At 55.7% G+C, this 27,109-nt stretch overlaps 1 protein-coding gene across 4 annotated transcripts; it reads right to left on the bottom strand.

Moving 5' to 3' along the window:
* Positions 1 to 373: 373 nt before the first annotated feature.
* LOC116956726 (uncharacterized) lies at positions 374 to 24,438 on the bottom strand. 4 transcript variants are annotated; one of them, XM_076063677.1, is made up of 4 exons: positions 24,126 to 24,438; positions 18,105 to 18,246; positions 4,520 to 6,437; positions 374 to 2,082 (listed from the first exon to the last, which is right to left on the bottom strand). In XM_076063677.1, the coding sequence occupies exons 3-4, from the start codon at positions 6,395 to 6,397 to the stop codon at positions 1,447 to 1,449; spliced, it is 2,514 nt and encodes an 837-aa protein (XP_075919792.1). In that variant the 5' UTR covers positions 6,398 to 6,437; positions 18,105 to 18,246; positions 24,126 to 24,438; the 3' UTR covers positions 374 to 1,446. The 4 variants fall into 4 exon arrangements, with proteins under 4 accessions (XP_075919792.1, XP_075919791.1, XP_075919790.1 ...); XM_076063676.1 differs by having other exon boundaries at positions 18,105 to 18,234; positions 24,126 to 24,437; XM_076063675.1 differs by lacking the exon at positions 18,105 to 18,246 and having other exon boundaries at positions 24,126 to 24,427.
* Positions 24,439 to 27,109: the final 2,671 nt, after the last annotated feature.

The following is a 27,109-nucleotide window of genomic DNA, read 5'->3' as shown; positions in this document are numbered from 1 at the left end:
ACAGGACACACACCACACACACAGGACACACACCACACACAGGACACACACCACACACACACAGGACACACACCGCACACACACATACCGCTCACACCGCACACACAAATGCACACCCACCACATGCACACACACCGCACGTACACACCGCACGCACACACACACCACACACACACACACCCACGGACAGTGCAGACAAGACAGGCCGTCTAACGCACAGACTAATCGAGAGAGACACGCACGAAGGGGACAGACGCAAAACACAACCAATGAGACCCTCAATGTTGAAACGCGGTGCAGAGTTGCGCTTATGGACGGTCACAACTCTGCTGCCGATGAGATGCGGGGAGGAAGGTCCGAACGGCTGACGAGATGTGTCAAGGAGATACTTTTATTTGCTCAGCGTGGAAGGACGTCGCCTGCTCGTTGTTCTGTAACCGACGTTCTCCATCGACGAAGCAGATGACTCGTTGGTGTTGTGTGCGATTGTGTTCTGTGTTTAAAGTCCGACCCCCGTGTCTTATCAGTGACCGTCTCCGGCCCGTAAACATCTGGGCAGTTCCGTGATGGTTCAAGCGATGCCGAACATCTGCCGATGAGGCGCTTGAACGACGATCGCCGGTCCCTTGCCGACAAGCATCGTGGACAGCTCGGCCATCGGTTCATCAAGCGAGACCCGACTCTGCTGCCGATGAGACGCTTCACGTCGAAACCGATCGTTGATTCCGAACGTCTGCGGGCACACACACCGCACCGCACACACACACACCGCACACACAGACACACACACACACACACCGTACACACACACACACCGTACACCGCACACACCGCACACCGCACACAGGCACACACCGCACACAGACACACACCGCACACAGACACACACCACACACACACACCGCACACACACACACAGACCGCACACACACAGACCGCACGCACACCGCACACACACAGACACCGCACACACACACCACACACCGCACACACACACCACACACACACACACACCACACACACACACACACCACACACACACACCGCACACACACACACACCGCACACACACACACACACCGCACACACCGCACACACACACACAGACTGCGGGCAGTTCACCGGCAAGGTCGATCGAGCGAGCCTCAAAGCTGCCGACGAGCCGCCGAGCGCGGCTCTGCCGGCACGGCAGAGCCGCGCTCGGCGGCGAACCGCCGGCGCCCGCCGCCGCCGGCCGCGCGGGCCACGGAGGCGGTGGTGCGCGCGTTACAAAAACACCGCTCGCTCGCTCTCTACGCCCGTGGAGTTTCTACGCGGAGAGACGGACACACGGCGAGGGGGGTGGGGGCGGACCGCCCCCGCTCGGCCTTCCCAGGCTTGGCGGGGCGCCGGCGACGGCGGCGGCGGCGGCGGCGGGGCGCCGGCGCCGCGGGAACCGCGCCCCCTTCACAGGCTCAACACCGAGCCCTGGCTCAGCAGGCCCCACTGCAGCGCCTTGCCCTTAGGCCTCAACTTGGACGCCGCCGTCACCCGACCGTCGTCGCCGGCGTTGCCGGCGGCGGTGTCGCCGGCGCCGGCGGCGTCGCCGGCGGCGCGACTCCTCGCCGGCGAGGCCGCCCTGGCGAGCGACGGCGTCGACCCGGCCAGGGCCCGCGCCCCGCCGGGCCACAGCGGGAGGAAGGAGGGGCGGGGGGGGAGGGCGGGAGAGGAAGGCGACGATGACGACGAGACGGTGACGGTCGGCGCCGCCGCCGCCGTCACCGCCGCGGCGCCGTCTCTGGACGCCGGCACCGCCACGGCGCCGCCACCGCTGCTGCCGTACGGAATCTGCTGCTGCTGCTGCTGCTGTTGGTGTTGGTGGTGGTGTTGCTGTTGTTGTTGTTGTTGTGGCTGTTGTTGTTGTTGTTGCTGCTGCGGTTGTTGTTGTGGCTGGCGCGAGGAGAAGCTGGCCGGCCCGTAGACGTTGCGCACCAGCAGGAGGCAGTCGGAGCAGCAGCGCGAGCAGTCGCCCGTGGCGGCGAGCACGCGGCGACACGCCGGGCAGAGGAGGTCGCTCACCTCGTCCCACACCTCCGACACGGCCTGCAACGTCATCGTCAACATCGTCGTCAACATCGTCGTCAACGTCATCGTCAACATCGTCATCAACATATAGGAATAGGTTTCGCCCCTTTAACTGGCACAAAATCTGACACCTTTATTCAAGGCATCGTGTTTGCAATAACCACAACACAAGCAGTCAGAATGAAAACAAAAAGAGGCAACTCTGATAATGATATTTGGCACTGTCCTTGAATTTGATTGGTCCACACCCGAGACGGCTTTCTTTAGAGCCCTTTAGTCTCCATTGGTGTTGGACCAGAAGACGCCAAAAGGCGTACAACTCAAAAACAGCGCACCATCAGAGTTATTGAGGGCTCGGGGTGAGCATTTACATTATGAGACCTCCTTTGCCAGTAACAAAAGGGTGAAACCTATTCCTATATCTTGTTACTGGCAAAGGAGGTCTCATAATGTAAATGCTCACCCCAAGCCCTCAATACTCTGATAGTGCGCTGTTTTTGAGTTGTACGCCTTTTGGCGTCTTCTGGTCCAACACCAGTGGAGACTAAAGGGCTCTAAAGAAAGCCGTCTCGGGTGTGGACCAATCAAATTCAAGGACAGTGCATATTATTATCAGAGTTGTCTTTTTTGTTTGCATTTTGACTGCTTGTGTTGTGGTTATTGCAAACATGATGCCTTGAATAAAGGTGTCAGTTTTTGTGCCAGTTAAAAGGGTGAAACCTATTACTATATCTTGTAACTGGCAAAGGAGGTCTCATAATGTAAATCGTCATCAACATCGTCATCAACATCGTCATCGTAATCAACATCGTCATCGTAATCAACATCGTCCTCAACATCGTCATGGTCATCAACATCGTCATCGTCATCATCGTTTCGAGGGACGGAGGAGGATGCTCACCTCGTCCCACACCTCCGACACGGCCTGCAACGTCATTGTCAACATCGTCATAAACATCGTCATAAACATCGTCATCGTCATCAACATCGTCATCGTCATCAACATCGTCATCAACATCGTCAACATCGTCATCGTCGTCAACATCGTCATCAACATCGTCATCGTAATCAACATCGTCATCGTAATCAACATCGTCCTCAACATCGTCATGGTCATCAACATCGTCATCGTCATCATCGTTTCGAGGGACGGAGGAGGATGCTCACCTCGTCCTACACCTCCGACACGGCCTGCAACGTCATTGTCAACATCGTCATAAACATCGTCATCGTCGTCAACATCGTCATCGTCATCAACATCGTCATCAACATCGTCATCAACATCGTCATCGTAATCAACATCGTCATCGTCATCAACATCGTCATCGTCATCAACATCGTCATGGTCATCAACATCGTCATGGTCATCAACATCGTCATCGTAATCAACATCGTCATCAACATCGTCATGGTCATCAACATCGTCATCGTCGTTTCGAGGGACGGAGGATGCTCACCTCGTCCTACACCTCCGACATGGCCTGCATCGTCAACATCGTCACCATTGTCATCAACATCGGCATCGTAATCGTCATCGTAATCGTCAAGATCGTCATCGTCAAGATCATCGTAATCGTCAAGATCATCGTCATCATAATCGTCATCGTAATCATCATCGTAATCGTAAGATCATCGTAATCGTCATCGTGATCGTCATCGTGATCGTAATCGTCATCGTCATTGTAATCGTCATTGTAATCGTCAAGATCATCGTCAAGATCATCGTCAAGATCATCGTCAAGATCATCGTCAAGATCATCGTCAAGATCATCGTCAAGATCATCGTCAAGATCATCGTCAAGATCATCGTCAAGATCATCGTCAAGATCATCGTCGACGTAGTCACGACGAGCGGGTGGGTGAGCAGGTTGGTGAGCGGGTGGGTGAGCAGGTCGGTGAGTGGGTGAGTGAGTGAGAGGGTGAGTGGGTGGGTGAGTGAGTGGGTGAGTGAGTGGGTCGATGAGTGGGTGGGTGAGTGAGTGAGTGGGTGAGTGAGTGTGTGAGTGAGTGGGTCGATGAGTGGGTGGGTGGGTCGGTGAGTGAGTGGTTGAGTGAGTGGGTGATTGAGTGGGTGGGTGAGTGGGTGGATGAGTGGGTCGGTGAGTGGGTGGGTGAGTGGGTGGGTGAGTGGGTCGGTGAGTGGGTCAGTGAGTGGGTCGGTGAGTGGGTCGGTGAGTGGGTCGGTGAGTGGGTGGGTGAGTGGGTGGGTGAGTGGGTGGGTGAGTGGGTGGGTGAGTGGGTGGGTGAGTGAGTGAGTGGGTGAGTGAGTGGGTGGGTGAGTGAGTGGGCGGGTGGGTGGGTGAGTGGGCGGGTGAGTGAGTGAGTGGGTGAGCGGGTGAGTGAGTGGGTGGGTGAGTGGGTGGGTGAGTGGGTGAGTGAGTGGGTGGGTGAGTGAGTGGGTGAGTGGGTGAGTGAGTGAGTGGGCGGGCGGGCGGGTGAGTGGGTGGGTGAGCACCTTGCGGTCGCGCTCCCCCTGCCGCGGGGGGGCCAGCCCCCCAACCCCTCCACCTCCACCGCCTCCCCCACCGCCACCGCCACCATCGCTGCCGGCCCCCGCCCTCCGCCTCGGCGCAACCACGACCGCGTCCCCAGCCCGGCACGGACGCGGCACCGCCGGCACCGGCGCCGCCACCTCCTCGGCGCCGAGCCACTCGTCTCTGCGTCCTTGCTGCTTCGCCGACACGGCGGCGGCGGGGGCGGCGGTCACCGCGGCGCCGGCCGGCGCCTGCAGGTGCGGCCGCGGCTGCGGCTGTTGTTGTTGTTGTTGGGGCGGCTCGTCGTCGGAGAAGGGGGTGGTGAGGCCGCAGCTCTCCTCCTCCTCCTCCTCCTGGTCGCTCAGCAGCTCGTAGAGAGCGTCCCCGCTGTACGTGTCTCGCGGGAAGCCGCCGCCGCCTCCCTGCCGCTGCTTCCCGCCGCCGCCGCCCCCCGCGCGGCCGACGGCACCGGCGGCGGCGGCGGCGGCGGCGGCCGCGGGGAACGACGAGGAGGAGGAGGAACCGCGCCCGCAGTCCGTGGCGCAGCTATCGTCGTCCGGGCCGGGCGTGGCGAGCTCGCAGTAGCCCTCGTCGCTCGTCTGCTGCGAGTGCAGCTCGCTCTGCGGGCTCAGCGGCTCCGCCAAACGCTCGACCGCCGGCTCCGCGGAAGCCGGCGCCGCCGCGGCGGCGCCGGCTTCCGCGCCGCTCGGCGCCGCGAACGCCGGGGCGACGCCGGCCGCCGCCGCCGCCGCCACCGCGGGCACCTCGTCGTCGTCGTCGTCGTCGTCGTCCCACGGCTCGGCGAGGATGGGCGGCGCTGCCATGCCCTCCCCGCCGCCCTGGTACGACGACACGGCGCCGCCGGCGCCGCCGCCGCCGGCGCCGTCGCCGGGCGCGGCAAGGGCCAGCGGCACCTCCACGTCGTCGTCGTCGGCAAAGCCCTCGCCGCAGCCGGTGAGCGAGTCGAAGCTCTTGAGGGACGCCACGTCGCCGAACAGCGCGCTCAGCCCGTCCGACGACAGCTCCGACCCCTCCCGCGTCTCCCCCTCCGCCCCCGGCGCCGACGGCGGCGCCGGCGACGGCGTTGCCGGCGCCACGGCCCTCGACGCCGGCGTCGTCACCGAAATGACGATCGTCGTCGTCGTCGTCGCGGTAGCGGACGGCGGCGCCGGTTGCCGCCGTGCTCGCGCCGGAGTTGTCGGCCTCCGATCGAGGTCGGCGACGGCACCGCCGCCGTCATCGCCGGCGCCGTCGTCGCCGCCGCACCGACCGCCGCCCTCCTTCCCCTTCTTACTCCGGCGCAGGCCGAAGAGCCGGCGGAAGCTCTTGGCCTTGCTCTTCCCCGCCGGCGCCGTCTCTTCCCCGGCCGCGTCGGCCGTGCCGGGCGCCGGCGCCGCGTCGGCCTGCCGAGGGCTCCCGGCGAAGCTCAGCGAGGCCACCAGCCGGCTCTTCTTGCGGCGCCCTCCGCCGCGGCCCTCCAGGGTGCCGGCGCCGCTGTGCAGCGACGCGCCGTCGCTCGCCCCCTCGCCGGCGCCGTCGAGTCCCCCGTCGAGGGTGCGGCTCTTCCCGAGCGCGGCGCGGGCGCGCCGGCTCTCCAGCAGGTTCGAGATGGCGGCCACCGGGTTGGCACGCACCAGAAGGCGCTTGAGGCGGCTGCCGCCTCCGCCGCCGGCGACGGCGTCGGCGCCGTCGCCGGGAGGGTCGCGGGACGCCGCTCGTCGCCGGGCGCCGCCCGCGGCGTCTCCGTCCGCCTCGCCCCCCACCTCCTCCTCCTCCTCCTCGTCCTCGTCCTCCCCGGCTGAGCGGATCGAGTCCGGGAGGGCGCCGGCGCCGTCGCCGGCGCCGCCGGGGGAGTTCATGGAGCCGGCGAAGGTTCAGCGGCGAGGGGAGAGAGGCATCCTGGGGAGCGAGGGGAAGAGCACGTGGTGGGATAGGGGTGGTTGCGTGTGTGTTGAGTGTGCGTACATTGGGCGAGTCTTGGTGTGCGTGTTGGGTGTGTGTGCATTGGGCGCGTGTACGTTGAGTGCGTGTTCAGGTGTGTGCGCTGGGCGTGTGTGCGTTGGGCGTGTGTACGTTGGGTGTGTGCGTGATGGGTGTGTGCGTTGGGCGTGTGTACGTTGGGTGTGTGCGTCATGGGTGTGTGCGTCATGGGTGTGTGCGTGTACGTTGTGTGTGCGTTTGGCGTGTGCACATGGCAGGTGCTCGCAGGCGCGGTGAGCTAAACGCGACGTGGTATGGCACTCTGAAGCCGTCTTGGGTCTGCTGCGCCTTAAACAAAATGTTAACAAGTAAAATTATGTAAGTATGGGGGAGTGTCTGTGTTTTGAAGTGATACGCACGGTACGCCGTGCGTTTACGCGTGCGAGTTTGTGCGTGTGTGTGTGTGCGCATTTGTGAATGTGGCACGGGCTAGAGAAGGACTTTGCCGATGGCCGGTAACCAGCAGCCAAAAACGACCTCTGTGGAGGAGGCTCGTGAAGGACGCTGCTGCTGCTGGGCAGTCTGAGGCAGGAGCGACGTTCACAACAACGAGCGGAGCGCCGGGCGGCTAAAGCGCAGCGAGTAGGCACAGTAAGGGGCACAGCTGGTGGTGCATCTGCCAGTCATCTCAATCAGCCAACCCATTGGCACCTGCAGGGTCTGTCCCGTGACCTCCTGCCAGCGGCGAGCCTTCCACGACACACGTGGCGTCAAAATGTACCTGGCCTGGCACAGGTGCCGTGGTGACGTCACCATCACTTAGTGGCGAATGGCGGTTGTTGTTGTTGTGTTGTGTGTGTGTTTTCGTTGGCAAAAACAACACCCTACCTCCTCGTGGTGCTGGACGGCAACGTTGTGGTGGGCAGTGCCGTGGGAGGGTGGGCCAATGTAGATTGGCCTTTCCCTTCATGGCATTTGTAACCACCACAGTGGCCAAATGGGGGCTCTGGATGGGTGCGAGGGGCTGGTAACCCCTCCACCTTCAATTTAACTACCACTAAACTACGAGGTAAAAAAATGTATTAAGCTTGTGCTGGAGGCCCTGGGGAGACAGGCGTCTATGACGTCTCCTGGCCAAACCCCATTTGGTGGAGCCAGGAGACTGAATCCTTACCCTCGGGGCTCCTCCAGAAACAACAAAAAGCCACTACGGATGGCCTCATGGAATGTTCGAATGGTCACTGCGGGGGAGAGGCTGCAACTCCTCTGTCGGGAGCTGGACCGGTACCGCCTGGATCTCTGTGGTATTCAGGAGGTCCGGTGGACCAGCTCTGGCTCCGGCCACCAAGAGGGGTGGACAGTCCTCTACTCGGGGCAGGAGACTGCCAAACAACAGGGAGTGGCTCTTCTTCTGAACAAAATAATGAAGGGTGCGTGGGAGCGTGGCGGTGATGTGTGGGAAGCTGTAAGCCCAAGGCTACCTTGAGCTCGCCTTCCCATCAACCAGAGGCAAGGAGTGGTGGTCATGGTTACTTATGCCCCCACAGAAGACGAACATCCGTGGAGGCATGCAGGCAAGGCCGATGAGTCAGATGCCTTCTATGACCTCCTGTCACAGGCGCTGGCTAAAGTGGCCCCTCAGGATAGAGTCATCTTGTAGGGTGACTTCAATGCCCGAGTTGGTAATGATGCTTGCACCTGGTCTGGAGTGATTGGAGACATGGTCCAGATCAGCTCAATAACAACGGTAGAAGTCTGCTAGACTTCCGTACAGCCCATGGGCTTGTAATTACCAACACGCTGTTCCGGCATCGGCGCATCCACACAACATCATGGATGCATGCTGGGTCCAAGCAAGAACATCTGATGGACTACATAGTGACAGAACGGCGGATGCGGGCTCATGTTCTTTACACCAGGACCTATCGTGGAGCTGATTTACCCTCTGACCATCGACTTGTCATCTGTAAGATGTGCCTGCCATTCTTCCACTCTGGTGGTGGGTGTACACCCAGGACCCCATTCAAACCCACAGTAGCATGGTCTCAGCTAGCTGATGAGAGTTGCAAGCGAGAATTTCATCATCGCTTGCAGCTGGGGTTGGCATCGTCCCCCACTCCTGTTGTCGAGGGGAAATGAGCGAGGTTTAGGACTGTGGCTCATGCAGCAGCAATGGATGCTTTGGGTACATGGTCCTCAGAGACCCTGGCTGACAGAGGTGTTCAGGCTGGCTGAGAAAAAGTGACAGGCCTACTCTCATCGTCTACAGCATCCCACGTCAGAGAACGAGGAGGCTTACCGTAGCCTTCGCACGGAGGTTCGGACAGCCGTGAGGCGCTGCAAGGATGGTTGGTGGTCGCGGGTTGCTGAGGAGATGGAGTCTGCCTCAGTGGCCCGCAATCACAAATCGCTCTTTAATTCCATCAAAAAGTAACCTGCAGCACCACACCTATTACCATCATTAGGAGAAAGTACGGTGATCCAATCTCCGACCCCCAGAAACACATTTGCAGATTTGCTGAGCATTTCTGTGAGGTCCTGGAGGAGGGGAAATCCCTCAGCCTGGAAAACATCGTGGGCCAAAGTGGGGATGACCTTGCTGAGGCTGCGGAGCCTCAAACATTAGAAGAAGTCACCCCCTGTGAGTGGCTGCCTGAGGTGCCATCTGTTGAGGAAGTACTGAAGGCGATCCAGAGCCTGAGACCAGGAAAGGCACCGGGTAGAGATGATCTCCCAAACGAAATGCTGAGGGAGGGTGCCGTTTGTGCACAGACTGCCCTACATGACATGCTGTGACAACGACTGCGTCATGTGCACCACACAAACTCGCGCAAGACACACACACAACACACACACCACCCACACGCAACACACACACACCACACGCTAGACACAACATACACCACACACACACACCACACACACGCAACACACACACACCACACGCTAGACACAACATACACCACACACACGCAACACACACACACCACATGCTAGACACAACATACACCACACACACACACCACACACACGCAACACACACACACCACACGCTAGACACAACATACACCACACACACGCAAGATAGACGCAACATACACCACACACACGCAACATAGATGCAACATACACCACACACACGCAATACAGACGCTACATACACCACACACACGCAGCATACACCACACACACGCAACACACACACACACCACCGGAGCCAGTCAAAACACGAGACTTTGCGTCAGGAGAACTTATAGGGATACAATGAGCGCAGTGCACAATGCAGACGCTCTCCTCAGCCTTGCAGGCACGTATCACTATCACTCAACATTGCCCAGCAATCACGGTCTGGCAGCTTACCCGACTGTGTGTGCGTGCGCACGCGAGAGAGAGTGTGTGTGTGTACGCATGAGTGTGTGTGTGTACGCATGTGTGAGTGTGGATGGGGAGCGGCGGCGTAGCGGTCCGCGCTACGCTGCGCTACGAACCTAGGCATCCGATGTTCGATTCTCGTTCACGGCCAACACCGGTGACGATTATCCGAACCGGTCCTGGGCCTCCCCTAGGTCGACTCAGCCTCAAATGAGTAACTGCTGCGGTGTGTAGTAAACGTCGCCACTAAGGAGACAAAGGCGGCCGGGCGCGTTGCTGATAGCCCACCACCTCGTGCGCCGTGCCGGCCTCCGTTGGTGCTCGCTAACAGCACTTGCCCCAAAAGTCTCTTAAGGCTACACGGGGGACTGTTGCCTGCCTTGTATGCATCCGAGAGCGTGTGCGTGCGTATGTGGTCGTGGGGAGCGGTGGCAAAGTGGTTCGCGCACTGCACTAACATGAACCCTGCCAACCGAGTTGGATTCCGGCTCATGGCTGCCAACGTCGGTGACGAGAATCTCAATCCGGTTCCTGTGCCTCCGTGTATGCCGACTCAGCCTCAACCGAGTACAAGGACTCCTATACTTACGAACATTCGACTTGTGGACTTTTAGAGATACGAACAAACCTGGTCCGTATGTCATGTTGACGCCACGTGGAGAACCAGTGGCATCTACAATGACAGAACGTGAAGAACCAGTGGCATCTACATCTGCAGAACGTGAAGAATCAATGGCATCTGCATCTACAAAACGTGAAGAACCAGTGGCATCTACGTCTACAGGAAATTGTACAACTTTTAAAGCCATTCCCCGTGTTTCGTGTACACGCCGTACAACGCGTTTGGAATCGACAGGAGCAAAGTTGGACTTGCGAACTAATCGACTAACGAACACAGACCTCTGGAACCTGCCCCGTCCCTGTGCCCGATGCGGTGTGTCAGCACCGGGGAGACGAGGGGCGGCCACGCCGCCTGCCTCGTTGAGGGGCCGTGCCGGCCTTCGTCGGCGCTACTCGCGAACGGCGCTTTGCCCCCAAGGCTCCACACCGGGGACACCTTTGTCTCCGCTGTGCGTACGCGTGCGCCCTGCGTGCTCTCAAATACGGAGATCCATCGGCGGCAGCGGAAATGCCTACGCGGCCCCCTCGCGAAAACGCGACGAAGGACTCGGAGAGGCAGAGCCCCGGGAAATGAAGAGGAGCCGGGCTTCCACGGATTTCTTTCTCCTTCTCCTTCCTTCTACTCCTCCTTCCTTCTACTCCTTCCTTATACTCCTCCTTCCTTATACTCCTCCTTCCTTCTCCTCCTCCTTCCTTCTACTCCTCCTCCTCCTTCTACTCCTCCTTCCTTCTACTCCTCCTTCTACTCCTCCTTCCTTCTACTCCTCCTTCCTTCTACTCCTCCTCCTTCTACTACTCCTTCCTTATACTCCTCCTTCCTTCTCCTCCTCCTTCCTTCTACTCCTCCTTCCTTCTACTCCTACTCCTCCTCCTTCTACTCCTCCTCCTTCTACTCCTCCTTCCTTCTACTCCTCCTTCCTCCTTCCTTCTCCTTCCTCCTTCCTTCTCCTCCTCCTTCCTTCTCCTCCTCCTTCCTTCTACTCCTCCTTCCTTCTACTCCTCCTTCCTTCTCCTCCTTCCTTCTCCTCCTCCTTCCTTCTACTCCTCCTTCTACTCCTCCTTCCTTCTACTCCTCCTCCTTCTACTCCTCCTTCCTTCTACTCCTCCTTCCTTCTACTCCTTCTACTCCTCCTTCCTTCTACTCCTCCTCCTTCTACTCCTCCTCCTTCTACTCCTCCTCCTTCTACTCCTCCTTCCTTCTACTCCTCCTTCCTTCTACTCCTCCTTCCTTCTACTCCTCCTTCCTTCTACTCCTCCTTCCTTCTACTCCTCCTTCCTTCTACTCCTCCTTCCTTCTACTCCTTCTACTCCTCCTTCCTTCTCCTCCTCCTTCCTTCTCCTCCTCCTTCCTTCTACTCCTCCTTCCTTCTACTCCTCCTTCCTTCTACTCCTCCTTCCTTCTACTCCTCCTTCCTTCAACTCCTCCTCCTTCTACTCCTCCTTCCTTCTTCATTCTACTCCTTCCTTCTCCTTCTTCTTCCCTCTCCTTCCTTCTCCTTAATCCTTCTCCTCCTTCCTCCTTCTCCATCTTCTTCCTCATTCTTTCTCGCCGTCTTGAGCTTGGTTCAGGGCTGCTCCGACTTGTCTGCAATATCTGCCGCGTTATGAATGTCGTCATCATCGTCGTCGTCGTCATCGTTATTATAAGACCGCCGTGGCGCCGGCAGTCACGATATTTGTTGGTTCTGGATGAATCCGATCAGCTAGAAAGGTCTCTCCGGTGTTTTTATTTTACTTTACTACACAGACGTTGCAAAAACTGGGATTGTTCCGCACAGAGCAGTCAGCAGCTGACGTGGCTCTCCACCCTCCCGAGTCCGAAACTTGGCGGAACCCTCCCACGAGTGGAGACTTGGAGAGGCTCGGTGACGCTCCGCAGGGTCCAGCGGGAGTGGAATTACAGCAATACAAATTATAACAAAGCCACCCTCGCCTGGTGTGCAGGCAGTCGTGGGTTCTGATCCCGACCCTGACGACGCTTGCTGCTGCTGTATATTTGGAGTTTAAGTGTCTCTCATTATCATCATCAGTGGCGGGATATTAACTACCTCGCCTGGTGTGCAGGAGGTCGTGCGTTCTGATCCCTACCCTGACGACGCCTGCTGCTGCTGTATATTTGGAGTTAGGGTGTCTCTCATCATCATCATCATCAGTGGCGGGATATTAACTACCTCGCCTGGTGTGCAGGAGGTCGTGCGTTCTGATCCCTACCCTGACGACGCCTGCTGCTGCTGCTGTGTATTTGGAGTTAGGGTGTCCCTCATCATCATCATCGTAGCGGGATGTTAACTACCTCGCCTGGTGTGCAGGAGGTCGTGGGTTCTGATCCCGACCCTGACGACGCTTGCTGCTGCTGTATATTTGGAGTTAGGGTGTCTCTCATCATCATCATCGTCGTAGCGGGATGTTAACTACCTCGCCTGGTGTGCAGGCGGTCGTGGGTTCTGATCCCTACCCTGACGCCTGCCGCTGCTGCTGTGTATTTGGAGTTTAAGTGTCTCTCTGATCACCATCATCATCATCAGTGGCGGGATGTTAACTACCTCGCCTGGTGTGCAGGCGGTTGTGGGTTCTGATCCCGACCCTGACACCTGCCGCTGCTGCTGTGTATTTGGAGTTTAAGTGTCTCTCTGATCACCATCATCATCATCAGTGGCGGGATGTTAACTACCTCGCCTGGTATGCAGGCGGTCGTGGGTTCTGATCCCGACCCTGCCGCCTGACGCTGCTGCTGTGTATTTGGAGTTAAGTGTCTCTCTGATCATCATCATCATCAGTGGCGGGATGTTAACTACCTCGCCTGGTGTGCAGGCGGTCGTGGGTTCTGATCCCGACTCTGACGACGCCTGCTGCTGCTGCTTAGGTGTCTCTCTCTCTCTCTCCCCGTGGTGGCCAAGCGGATTTTTCTCCGGGTCCTCCGGTTTTTCCCCTCCACATTTGGAATCCGCATCAAACGCTGAGAGTATTTGGCTCCTACTATGAATTCCTACACGACGCATCAGTCACTTTGTTGAGCTATCATTGGCCAGGTCGCTTCTGAAAAAGAACTACAGTCAGCTCAGTGGGGGCCTTACCCCATAAAATAAAAACTATGTTTTTCACAGTTTATCAGCAGACTCCCATCAAACAAACAAATAAATAATCCGACGACACGTGCCTACTTCCCACAGCTGTCCATCCACAAAAACAAATACAATAATGTTTTCTTTACACATCCCGACCTTCCTTCCGAGAGTGTCCATTAATGTCAGCAGCAGCGTTGGATCAGCAAAAGCAAAACTCTGGACCGGCTTTTTCGACATTCCAGTTTTTCATCAGGAGCGTCAGGCTTGCTCGAACAAATGCTGGCGATGAAGTGCCAGATGTTTGTTTATGGGCAAGGACCCTCTCGCTCTCTGTTATACATAATACACAACACAACAATTAATGACAGACTCACGCAGACCCAGACACAAAGACCCAGAGACTCACACAGAGACCCACAGATTTATGCAGATGCCAGACTCACACAGAGACCTACAGAAAGAGACACCCACAGACTCACACAGAGACCCACATATTTATACAGACCCCAGACTCCCACAGAGACCCGCAGACTCACAAAGAGACCTACAGATTTATACAGACTCACACAGAGACTTGCGGACCCACAAAGAGGGCCAGCAGACCGGCACAGATATCCACAGACTCGCAGAGAGAGGCACAAAGATTCCACATTGAACCCAATGCTCGTAAACTGCTAGATATTTACAAGGCAAAGGGACCCTTTCTCCGTGAGATATCGCTCCTGGCTCAACGCAAAGAACGATGCCACGGAGAAGAAACGACGCCAGCGACGAGGCTCGGCGCTCAAACGGCGGCCGCAAATTCACCAAATGCATCTCGCGTCTCTCCCACGTCCCTCCCACGTCCATCCAACGTCCATCCAACGTCCATCCAACGTCTCTCCCACGTCTATCCCACGTCTCTCCCACGTCTCTCCCACGTCCCTCCCACGTCCATCCAACGTCCATCCAACGTCTCTCCCACGTCCCTCCCACGTCCATCCAGCGTCCATCCAGCGTCCATCCCACGTCTCTCCCACGTCTCTCCCACGTCTATCCCACGTCTCTCCCACGTCCATCCAACGTCCATCCAACGTCCATCCAACGTCTATCCAACGTCTATCCAACGTCTATCCCATATCACTTACACGTCCCTCCCACGTCCATCGAACGTCTATCTAACGTCTCTCCCACGTCTCTCCCATCACTCACGTCCATCCAACGTCTATCCCACGTCTCTCCCACGTCCCTCCCATATCACTCACACGTCTCTCCCACGTCCATCCAACGTCTATCCCACGTCTATCCTACGTCACTCCCATATCACTCGCACGTCTCTCCCACGTCTATCCCACGTCTCTCCCACGTCTCTCCCACGTCCATCCAACGTCCATCCAACGTCTATCCCACGTCTCTCCCACGTCCCTCCCATATCACTCACACGTCTCTCCCACGTCTATCCCACGTCCCTCCCACGTCTCTCCCACGTCCATCCAACGTCCATCCAACATCTATCCCACGTCTCTCCCACATCCCTCCCATATCACTCCAACGTCTATCCCACGTCTATCCCACGTCTCTCCCACGTCTCTCCCACGTCTATCCCACGTCCCTCCCACGTCTCTCCCACGTCTCTCCCACGTCTCTCCCACGTCCATCCAACGTCCATCCAATGTCTATCCCACGTCTCTCCCACATCCCTCCCATATCACTCCAACGTCTATCCCACGTCTCTCCCACGTCTATCCCACGTCCCTCCCACGTCTCTCCCACGTCTCTCCCACGTCCATCCAACGTCCATCCAATGTCTATCCCACGTCTCTCCCACATCCCTCCCATATCACTCCAACGTCTATCCCACGTCTCTCCCACGTCTATCCCACGTCCCTCCCACGTCTCTCCCACGTCTCTCCCACGTCTCTCCCACGTCCATCCAACGTCCATCCAATGTCTATCCCACGTCTCTCCCACATCCCTCCCATATCACTCCAACGTCTATCCCACGTCTCTCCCACGTCTCTCCCACGTCTATCCCACGTCTCTCCCAGCCACCCCCCCTCCACCCCCACGGAAAAACCCATGCATAAAGGGACGTGGCGGCGAAATGACAGGAGCAGCCGTGCAGTGACGCAGTCGGCGTCACGAATCCAACCTCTAAATCGCCCCGGGGACAAAGCGCCGGGAAATCTTTTTTTTGGGACTGAGAATTTCCCGTAAAAAAAATTGGTTTTAAAATAAATCAACAGGAGTGGCAGCAGCAGGAGTAGCAGCAGCAGCAACTACGACCTCAGCAGCAGCAGCAACTACGACACCAGCAGCAGGAGCAGCAGCAGGAACTACAACACCAGCAGCAGCAGCTACAACACCAGCAGCAGGAGCAACAACAACACCAGCAGCAGCAGCAACTACGACACGAACAGCAGGAGCAGCAACTACAACACCAGCAGCCACAAATATAACACCAGCAGCAGTAGCAACTACAACACCAGCAGCAGCAGCAGCAACTACAACACCAGCAGCAGTAGTAACTACAACACCAGCAGCAGTAGCAACTACAACACCAGCAGCAGCAGCAACTACAACACCAGCAGCAGTAGCAACTACAACACCAGCAGCAGCAGCAACTACAACACCAGCAGCAGCAGCAACTACAACACCAGCAGCAGTAGCAACTACAACACCAGCAGCAGCAGCAACTACAACACCAGCAGCAGCAGCAACTACAACACCAGCAGCAGTAGCAACTACAACACCAGCAGCAGCAGCAACTACAACACCAGCAGCAACTACAACACCAGCAGCAGTAGCAACTACAACACCAGCAGCAGTAGCAACTACAACACCAGCAGCAGCAGCAACTACAACACCAGCAGCAGTAGCAACTACAACACCAGCAGCAGCAGCAACTACAACACGAGCAGCAGCAGGAACTACAACACCAGCAGCAACTACAACACCAGCAGCAGCAGCAACTACAACACCAGCTGCAACTACAATACCAGCAGCAGCAGCAACTACAACACGAGCAGCAGCAGCAGGAGCAGCAGCAACTATAACACGAGCAGCAGTAGCAGCTACAACAACAGCAGCAGCAACTAGAAGAACAGCAGCAGCAACTACAACACGAGCAGCAGCAGCAACACCACCAGCAGCAGCAACTATAACAACAGCAGCAACTACAACACGAGCAGCAGCAACTACAACACCAGCAGCAGCAGCAGGAACTACAACACCAGCAGCAACTACAACACCAGCAGCAACTACAACACAAGCAGCAGCAGGAGCAGCAGCAACTACAACAACAGCAGCAACTACAACAACACGAGCAGCAGCAGGAACTACAACACGAGCAGCAGCAACTACAACACGAGCAGCAACTACAACAACACGAGCAGCAGGAGCAGCAGCTACAACACCAGCAGCAGCAGCAACTACAACACGAGCAGCAGCAGCAGAAGCAGGAGCAACTACAACACCAGCAGCAGTAGCAACTACAACACCAGCAGCAGTAGCAACTACAACACGAGCAGCAGCAGCAGCAGCAGGAGCAGCAGCAACTATAACAACAGCAGCAGCAACTACAACAACACGAGCAGCAGCAGCAACTACAACACCAGCAGCAGGAGCAGCAACTATGACACGAGCAGCAGCTAAGACACTGGCAACAGCAGCAGCAGCAACTACAACACGAGCAGCAGCAGCAGCAACTACAACAACACGAGCAGCAGCAGCAGCAACTACAACAACACGAGCAGCAGGAGCAGCAACTACAACACCAGCAGCAGGAGCAGCAACTACAACACCAGCAGCAACAGCAACTACAACACCAGCAGCAGCAACTACAACACCAGCACCAACTACAACACCAGCAGCAGCAGCAACTACAACACTAGCAGCAGCAGCAACTACAACACCAGCAGCAGCAGCAACTACAACACCAGCAGCAGTAGCAACTACAACACCAGCAGCAGCAGCAACTACAACACCAGCAGCAGCAGCAACTACAACACGAGCAGCAGCAGGAACTACAACACCAGCTGCAACTACAATACCAGCAGCAGCAGCAACTACAACACGAGCAGCAACTACAACACCAGCAGCAGTAGCAACTACAACACCAGCAGCAACTACAACACCAGCAGCAGTAGCAACTACAACACCAGCAGCAGCAGCAACTACAACACCAGCAGCAGCAGCAACTACAACACCAGCAGCAGCAGCAACTACAACACCAGCAGCAGCAGCAACTACAACACCAGCAGCAGTAGCAACTACAACACCAGCAGCAGCAGCAACTACAACACCAGCAGCAGTAGCAACTACAACACCAGCAGCAGCAGCAACTACAACACGAGCAGCAGCAACTACAACACGAGCAGCAGCAACAACACGAGCAGCAACTACAACAGCAGCAGCAACTACACCAGCAGCAGCAGCGGCGGCGGCGGCTCCGTGGTTATTTTGCCAAACCTGCGATGTAGACGATCGATGTGCCCGCCGGGGTTCACAGTGGCCGGAGGAGGCCCGATGTAAAAGGACAAAAGGTTTGACGGCTGGCGATGCCGCCGCCGCCGCCGCCGTGGGACAGCACGGCACGGGATTTGCTTACGCGGCGATGAGAGGACGGGAGGTGAATTTTGATGTGACCGGGCGTCCGTCTCTTCCCCGCCTCCTCTCTCTCTCTCTCGCCCGCCCTCCGTCTGTGGCGCTCTCACCCTAAGCCAAAACACTCGCACCACCTACCCGGACACCTCGGGGCAAGCCACCGAACGCGTCGGTTAGTCAGTCACAGTGGGCAAAGCCACCTAGCCAGCCACCCTCCCCCCGCCCCGCTCAGGCCAGGCGGGTCAACTCGACAGCCAGCGAATTATTTAATCGGCCACGCAACTGCCCAGCCAACCTGCCACCAAAGCAGGCACCCGGCTACTCTCGTAACCCGGTCACCCACGCGACCACCGTGAGGCGGCTACGCAGTGAGCCACCCGGCACACTCGCTCGGCCATCGAGCCAGTGACCCAGCTATTCAGTAAGTTACACAATTACCGAGTCATAACACCCTCCCAGCCAACCAGATGACCGACCAGCCACCGACTCGCATATATACCGAGACACCCAGCCATTCATGCAGTCGGCCACTCGGCCACGCAGCCTGTCAGTCACCCAGCTACTGAGCCATCCAGTCACCCAGCCTGTCAGTCACCCAGCCTGTAAATCACCCAGCTACTCAGCCATCCAGTCACCGAGCTACTCAGCCATCCAGTCACCCAGCCTGTCAGTCACCCAGCTACTCAGCCATTCAGTCACCCAGCCTGTAAATCACTCAGCTACTCAGTCATGCAGTCACCGAGTTACTCAGCCATCCAGTCACTCAGCTACTCAGCCATCCAGTCACCCAGCCTGTCAGTCACCCAGCTACTCAGCCATTCAGTCACCCAGCCTGCCAGTCACCCAGCTACTCAACCATTCAGTCACCCAGCCTGCCAGTCACCCAGCTACTCAGCCATTCAGTCACCCAGCCTGTCAGTCACCCAGCTACTCAGCCATTCAGTCACCCAGCCTGTCAGTCACCCAGCTACTCAACCATTCAATCACCCAGCCTGTCAGTCACCCAGCTACTCAGCCATCCAGTCACCCAGCCTGTCAGTCACCAGCTACTCAGTCATTCAGTCACCCAGCCTGCCAGTCACTCAGCTACTCAGCCATCCAGTCACCCAGCCTGTCAGTCACTTAGCTACTCAGCCATTCAGTCACCCAGCCTGCCAGTCACCCAGCCTGTAAATCACTCAGCTACTCAGTCATCCAGTCACCGAGCTACTCAGCCATCCAGTTACCCAGTTACTCAGCCATTCAGTCACCCAGCCTGTCAGTCACCCAGCTACTCAGCCAGTCACCCAGCCTGCCAGTCACCCAGCCTGTAAATCACTCAGCTACTCAGTCATCCAGTCACCGAGCTACTCAGCCATCCAGTCACCCAGCCTGTCAGTCACTCAGCTACTCAGTCATCCAGTCACCCAGCTACTCAGCCATCCAGTCACCCAGCCTGTCAGTCACCCAGCTACTCAGCCATTCAGTCACCCAGCCTGTCAGTCACTCAGCTACTCAGCCATTCAGTCACCCAGCCTGTCAGTCACTTAGCTACTCAGCCATTCAGTCACCCAGCCTGTCAGTCACTTAGCTACTCAGCCATCCAGTCACCCAGCCTGTCAGTCACTCAGCTACTCAGTCATCCAGTCACCCAGCTACTCAGCCATCCAGTCACCCAGCCTGTCAGTCACCCAGCTACTCAGCCATCCAGTCACCCAGCCTGTCAGTCACTCAGCTACTCAGTCATCCAGTCACCCAGCTACTCAGCCATCCAGTCACCCAGCCTGTCAGTCACCCAGCTACTCAGCCATTCAGTCACCCAGCCTGTCAGTCACTCAGCTACTCAGCCATTCAGTCACCCAGCCTGTCAGTCACTTAGCTACTCAGCCATTCAGTCACCCAGCCTGTCAGTCACTTAGCTACTCAGCCATTCAGTCACCCAGCATCTCAGTCACTCAGCTACTCAGCCATTCAGTCACCCAGCCTGTCAGTCACTTAGCTACTCAGCCATCCAGTCACCCAGCTACTCAGCCATTCAGTCACCCAGATACTCAGCCATTCAGTCACTTAGCTACTCAGCCATTCAGTCACCCAGCCTGCCAGTCACCCAGCCTGTAAATCACTCAGCTACTCAGTCATGCAGTCACCGAGTTACTCAGCCATCCAGTCACTCAGCCTGTCAGTCACCCAGCCTGCCAGTCACTCAGCTACTCAGCCATCCAGTCACCCAGCCTGTCAGTCACCCAGCTACTCAGCCATCCAGTCACCCAGCCTGTCAGTCACCCAGCTACTCAACCATTCAGTCACCCAGCCTGTCAGTCACCCAGCTACTCAACCATTCAGACACCCAGCATCTCAGTCACTCAGCTACTCAGCCATCCAGTCACTCAGCTACTCAGCCATCCAGTCACCCAGCCTGCCAGTCACTCAGCTACTCAGCCATTCAGTCACCCAGCCTGTCAGTCACCCAGTTACTCAGCCATTCAGTCACCCAGCCTGTCAGTCACCCAGCTACTCAGCCATTCAGTCACCCAGCTACTCAGCCATTCAATCACCCAGCCTGTCAGTCACTCAGCTACTCAGCCATTCAGTCACCCAGCCTGTCAGTCACCCAGCTACTCAGCCATTCAGTCACCCAGCCTGTCAGTCACTCAGCTACTCAGCCATTCAGTCACTCAGCCTGCCAGTCACCCAGCTGCTCAGTCATTCAGTCACCCAGCTACTCAGCCATTCAGTCACCCAGCTGCTCAGTCATTCAGGCAGCCAGCCACTTGGCCACCCAGCATTCCAGTCACCCAGCCATTTCAACAGCCAGCCAAATCGCTACCGACCCCAGCAGCCAGCTATACTATCAGCCGCTTGGCCACCCACAGGCACCCACCACCTACCTCCAGGCCCCCCAGACAAAAGGCTCTGGATTCTCCCTGTAGCCATTGATTATTCATGAGAGGGAAGAGAGAGAGGGGAAGAGGGGAGAGAGGGATGGGGAGAGAGGGGAGAGAGGGAGGGAGAATGGAGACGTGAATGGAGTGAATGAGAGAGCAGCAGCAGCAGCATTGCGGGCGGTGATCACGGTAACCACGCACCTCATGCCACTCTACTGCTGGATGAGGGCCTCCCCGTACTGAGCGGCTTGTGGAGGGGGCGGTGGGGGGGGGGGGTTATTTGACCATACATCACCACGCTGGTCAGTTACCACGGAGGGGGGAGATTTGGTGGAGGTGGGTGGTGATGGTGTTGGGGGGTGGTAGTGGGAGGTGGATGGTGGAGTGAGGAGTGCAAGCAAAGCACAGATTGCAAAACTACCTCGGAGGGAGGACAATCTCCCCCTTCCTCCCTCAGTGTGAAGCCAGGAAAGGTCGTGCCAGGGCTTAGTAAACATCCCATCCCCTTCCTTGTCAGGCTTTGTGGAGTCCCCAATGCGGTTTTAGGCCAGGTGGTAAAGGAGGGGACTGTGCCCTGCACAGACGCCATATTCTCCGGCCATCTGCCACAGCAGAGGTGTAGGGAATTCCAACAGGACATTACCTCCATAATACAGGGTTTTTTTTTGCTGGGTCAGTTCGCGTGAATGTATAAATGTTGCGTCGTTAAACCCGCCACCACCCGACACGGCCAATTAGTAAGGGTCACACGTAAACAGAACGTGCCAATTCTGTTTACGTGACAGCCCTTACTAATTGGCTGTGTCAATCCCTTACCTACCTACCCTACACCTCTGCTTCACTAGCCATGGTCACGGGCAATGATGCCACATGAGTAAGGCCAAGGCTCTCTGAGTAAAATCTTCGTGCTTTCCGGGTCCCCGACTCGTAGCTGTCAGCCCGTAGGGTTCGCGGCGTGTTCTTGTACAGGCAAACTGAGTTGTCAGGTTCCATGCGGCATTTCAATAGCGGGCAACAACCAACATATTGTGTCTATCTGTTTGTGTTTATCCCTTGTGATGGGACTTTGTAGGAAGAACGTTGAGATTTATAAGGTCTGAATTGGTGTGTAATAAGGTAGGGCACTGCTATCTCCCTGCTCACAACCAGAGGAGACCCTTTATGATGATGATGGTGGTGGTGGTGAGCACGCCTGGATTATTGGAGTCAGAGCCATTCCCCGTTCACTTTGAGGTCCGCCAGGGATGTCCCTCTGGTCCCCTACACTACAATGACCACATCCTAACCAAGCCCGCTGTGACACCATATCGATATCAATATTAGTTGTCTATTATCACCAACATCACCACCAACACGACCATCACCACCGCCACTATAATCACCACAACCATCATCACCACCACCACCATCACCTCTACCACCATCACCAATAACACTACCACCACCATCACCACCATCACCACAACCACCATCATCTATACCACCATCAACCACCACAACCACCATCACACGACCGCCACCACAATCACCAGTCAAACCCTCACTACCACCACCACCAACAACAACACTACCACCATCACCAACAACACTACCACCATCACCTCTACCACCATGACACTACCGTCACCACAATCACCAGCCTAACCCTCACGACCACCACCACCACCAACACTACCATCCTCACCTCTACCACCATCACACTACCGCCACCACCAACAACACTACCACCAACAACACTACCATCCTCACCTCTACCACCATAACACTACCGCCACCATCATCACCAGCCTAACCCTCACGACCACCACCATCACCAACAACACTACCACCATCAACCACCACAACCACCATCACAATACCGTCACCACAATCACCAGTCAAACCCTCACTACCACCACCAACAACACTACCACCATCACCAACAACACTACCATCATCACCTCTACCACTATCACACTACCGCCACCACAATCACCAGTCAAACCCTCACTACCACCACCACTACCACCATCACCAACAACACTACCATCATCACCACCACCACCACACTACCGCCACCACCATCATCACCTCTACCACCACCAAAAACCAACTCAGAGCCTGGAGCCCCAACGAAGACCCCAGCAGCAGTATCACGCACTCCACGTTACTATGACGAGCACTAATAGATGCGGCTTGCTCATGCGTTGGTAGCGAGTGCGCTAAAGCAACTGTCAACAGCAGTATCACGCACTCCACGTTACTATGACGAGCACTAATAGATGCGGCTTGCTCATGCGTTGGTAGCGAGTGCACGAAGACCCCAGTAGCATTATCACGCACTCCACGTTACTATGACGAGCACTAATAGATGCGGCTTGCTCATGTGTTGGTAGCGAGTGCGCTAATGTCAACAACAGCAGCAGTATCACGCACTCCACGTTACTATGACGAGCACTGGTATATGCGGCTTGCTCATGCGTTGGTAGCGAGTGCACGAAGACCCCGGCAGCAGTATCACGCACTCCACGTTACTATGGCGAGCACTGGTAGCTGCGGCTTGCTCATGCGTTGGTAGCGAGTGCACGAAGACCCCGGCAGCAGTATCACGCACTCCACGTTACTATGACGAGCACTGGTAGATGCGGCTTGCTCATGCGTTGGTAGCGAGTGCGTTAAAGCTAATGTCAACAACATCACCAGCGACCTAAGTTCGAATCCCCCTCACGGCCAACCAACAACAACAACCACTACCAACAACAACCACTACCAACAACAACCACAACCACTACCAACCACAACCACTACCAACAACAACCACTACCAAGTGACGATTCACCTCAGCCGGTCGCGCGGCTCTCTCCCCCTTGGGTCGACTCGGCCTCAAACGAGTGGCCCTGCTGAGGCGGTGCGGCGTTCAAACATCGCCACAGGGGAGAGACAAAGGCGGCCGGGCGAGCTGGTGGTCACCCCACACCCCACACAGCGGCGGCGGCGGCGGCAGCCCTCACAGGCAGCGCCGCTGTCGTTCGCTACAGGCGGCATCACTCGCCCCGAACACGCTGTTGTTACAGGCTACACGGGGTGCTGGCCATCTGTGTCCCGTTCGCCTTGAAACGAACAATTGACGGACGACGTTTCGGTGCAACGGCCCTTGTTGAGGAGCGCTAAAGTCGCCTCACCTGCGCGGCGGCGGCGGCGGCGAAACGGCGTCGTCTGAGGCGAAGTTGGACATGGGAAAGGAGGGGGCAAGGGGGAAAACACTCCTCGTGGTGAACGATAAGCGAAGCTATTGTTACTAAAGAACTAAATTAGCATTTAAAAAAAAAATTATAACGAACCACGATTTGAGAGGAGAGATAGCGGGGCAGAGTGCGCGCGCGCGCGCGCCAAAAAAAAACCCCGACGCGGCGAGACTGTCGCGCGGGACTGCCTCAAAAACCACGCCCCCTTTGAACAGACCACGCCCCTCAAAAGCACGCCCACTCATCCTCAACCCCCCACAAACCACGCCCCCGCACCCAAACCACGCCCCCAGCCTCAAACCCACTCCCAATCAAAACCACGATCCCCGACCCTCAAACCCACCCCAAACACGCCCCCATCCTCAAACCCACCCCCCCTATCAAAACCAAACCCCCCCACCAAACCACGCCCTCACCCTCAAACACACCCTCCCTCGTAACCACGCCTCTTCTCTCGACCGGCCACGCCCATGTCCCGCTAAAACCACGCCAGCGCTCGCACGTAAACCACGCCCCCCCCTGTGTTGTGGCTCCTCCCCCTCGACCCCCTCCAGAATCTTGAGACTCACAATCTGCAGTATCCATCATAGAGTTGTTTTTGGGTTTGATCGCGTAAATATATAAATGTTGTGTTGTTAAACCCGCCACCACCCGACACAGCCAACTAGTAAGGGTTGTCACGTAAACAGAACGTGCCAATTCGTCAACAGTACAGCACTAGTGTATAGTGTAGTGTATAGTGTAGTATACTAGTACAGCACTAGTGTATAGTGTAGTGTATAGTGTAGTGTATAGTGTAGTATACTAGTACAGCACTAGTGTATAGTGTAGTGTATGGTGTAGTGTATAGTGTAGTGTATAGTGTAGTATACTAGTACAGCACTAGTGTATAGTGTAGTGTGTAGTGTAGTGTATAGTGTAGTGTATAGTGTAGTATACTAGCACAGCACTAGTGTATAGTGTAGTGTATAGTGTAGTGTATAGTGTAGTATACTAGTACAGCACTAGTGTATAGTGTAGTGTATGGTGTAGTGTATAGTGTAGTGTATAGTGTAGTATACTAGTACAGCACTAGTGTATAGTGTAGTGTATAGTGTAGTGTATAGTGTAGTATACTAGCACAGCACTAGTGTATAGTGTAGTGTATAGTGTAGTGTATAGTGTAGTATACTAGTACAGCACTAGTGTATAGTGTAGTGTATGGTGTAGTGTATAGTGTAGTATACTAGTACAGCACTAGTGTATAGTGTAGTGTGTAGTGTAGTGTATAGTGTAGTGTATAGTGTAGTATACTAGCACAGCACTAGTGTATAGTGTAGTGTAGAGTGTAGTATACTAGTACAGTGCTAGTGCATAGTGCAGTGTATGGTGTAGTGTATAGTGTAGTATACTTGTACAGCACTAGTCTATAGTGTAGTATACAAGTATAGTGTAGTGTATAGTGTACTAATACAGCACACCAGTTGTGTTGGAGAGCCAAGCCACAACATTTTCTATCTTGAGTACGACGTTTCGCCAGTAATCACAACCAGCTTCGTTAGGCAACAGCCACATTTGTGTAGAAGTCAACCTGTTTCGTTCCTTATAGAGAGAGAGAGGCGTGTGTTAGATCGCCTAAACACCTACATTGTGGAGAATGTTGCATTTAGAGTGCAGCAGCAGGAGGAATCCGATAAGCTATGAAGCTCTTTGTTCGCAGCTGTCTAGTAGGAGGGGTGGCACGTGGTAAGAACTTTAGAACTACAACACACACACATACTCTGTAGTGCGTATTTAATGTGGCGCTGCACTCTGATGGTGTAGGTGGAAAACATTTATTACAAAGTCTATTTAATTAGGTAGAACGTGTTGTCTATAGTTATTTATAAAGTTGCGCATTTTGACGTGACGTCACATTTCTCACCCCCCCTCTCTCATATTCTTGGTTCTTTCGGTAAAGTCACCACGTAGAAGGGAAACAATAAAACAATAAAATAAAATTATAAAACAATAAAATTCTCACGACGTTTCGACTGCAACACAAGAAGCAATCATCACACCTGGTGACACAAGCAATCATCACACCTGCTGATGATTGCTTGTTGTGTTGTAGTCGAAACGTCGTGAGAATGTTATTGTTTTATATATTTTTATTATTTTATTGTTTCCCTTCTACGTGGTGGTGACTTTACCGAAAGAACCAAGAATATAAATCACTGCAGTCACGAAAGCTTCAAATAAATAAAAATCCCACAATGCCCTCCCTCCCCTCTCTCGTCACACATCGTCACAAATGTCTGACCCCACCATAGGTGCGTGACGTCATTTATGGCGGCCCCTTTAGCGAGTTTAATGTGTTCATTTCAGGGGCGGCACGGTGGCTAGGAGGTTCTGAGGGTTCAATGCCGACCCTGACGACGCCTGCTGCTGCTGCTCCTCGTTTCTCGGTGTCGCTCTCCTCGTGGTCACACAATCCTGGATTTGAAGCTTTCGTGACTGCAAGGATCCACCCTCTTTGGTTCTATTCGGTAAAGTCGCCACGTAGGTAAAAAAAATAATTAAAACGACAAAAATCACGACGTTTCGGCCACAACACAAGCGGCCTTCATCGGGTGAAGGGACCGTACCGTCCAGCGGACAGCGTTGGAGTGAAGCGCTGTCCGCTGGACAGTACGGTCCCTTCACCCGATGAAGGCCGCTTGTGTTGTGGCCGAAACGTCGTGATTTTTGTTGTTTTAATTTTTTACCTACGCGGTGACTTTACCGAATAGAACCAAAGAGTCGTTGTCACACACTCACTCCGAAGGGTGACGTCGTTTTAATAACGAAAGGGTGACGTCGTTTTAATAACGAAGGGTGACGTCATAGTTTACACTTCGGGTGACGTCACACATCTTCAACCGTCGGGTGACATCGATTAATTAAACCGCGAGTGACGTCTC

This window comes from Petromyzon marinus, unplaced genomic scaffold (genome assembly GCF_048934315.1).
Source record: "Petromyzon marinus isolate PM22_M1 ecotype Great Lakes invasive population unplaced genomic scaffold, UKy_Petmar_22M1.pri1.0 PM_Scaffold_17, whole genome shotgun sequence".
Taxonomy (NCBI): Eukaryota; Metazoa; Chordata; class Hyperoartia; order Petromyzontiformes; family Petromyzontidae; genus Petromyzon; species Petromyzon marinus.
This window is presented reverse-complemented; position numbering and strand designations above follow the sequence as displayed.

Excerpts from the sequence above, each read along its gene's own strand:
- LOC116956726 (XM_076063677.1), bottom strand. The coding sequence starts at position 6,397 with ATGAACTCCCCCGGCGGCGCCGGCGACGGCGCCGGCGCCCTCCCGGAC. Across the intron at positions 2,083-4,519 it reads AGGGGGAGCGCGACCGCAAG|GCCGTGTCGGAGGTGTGGGA; the intron begins GTGCTCACCCAC and ends ATGACGTTGCAG.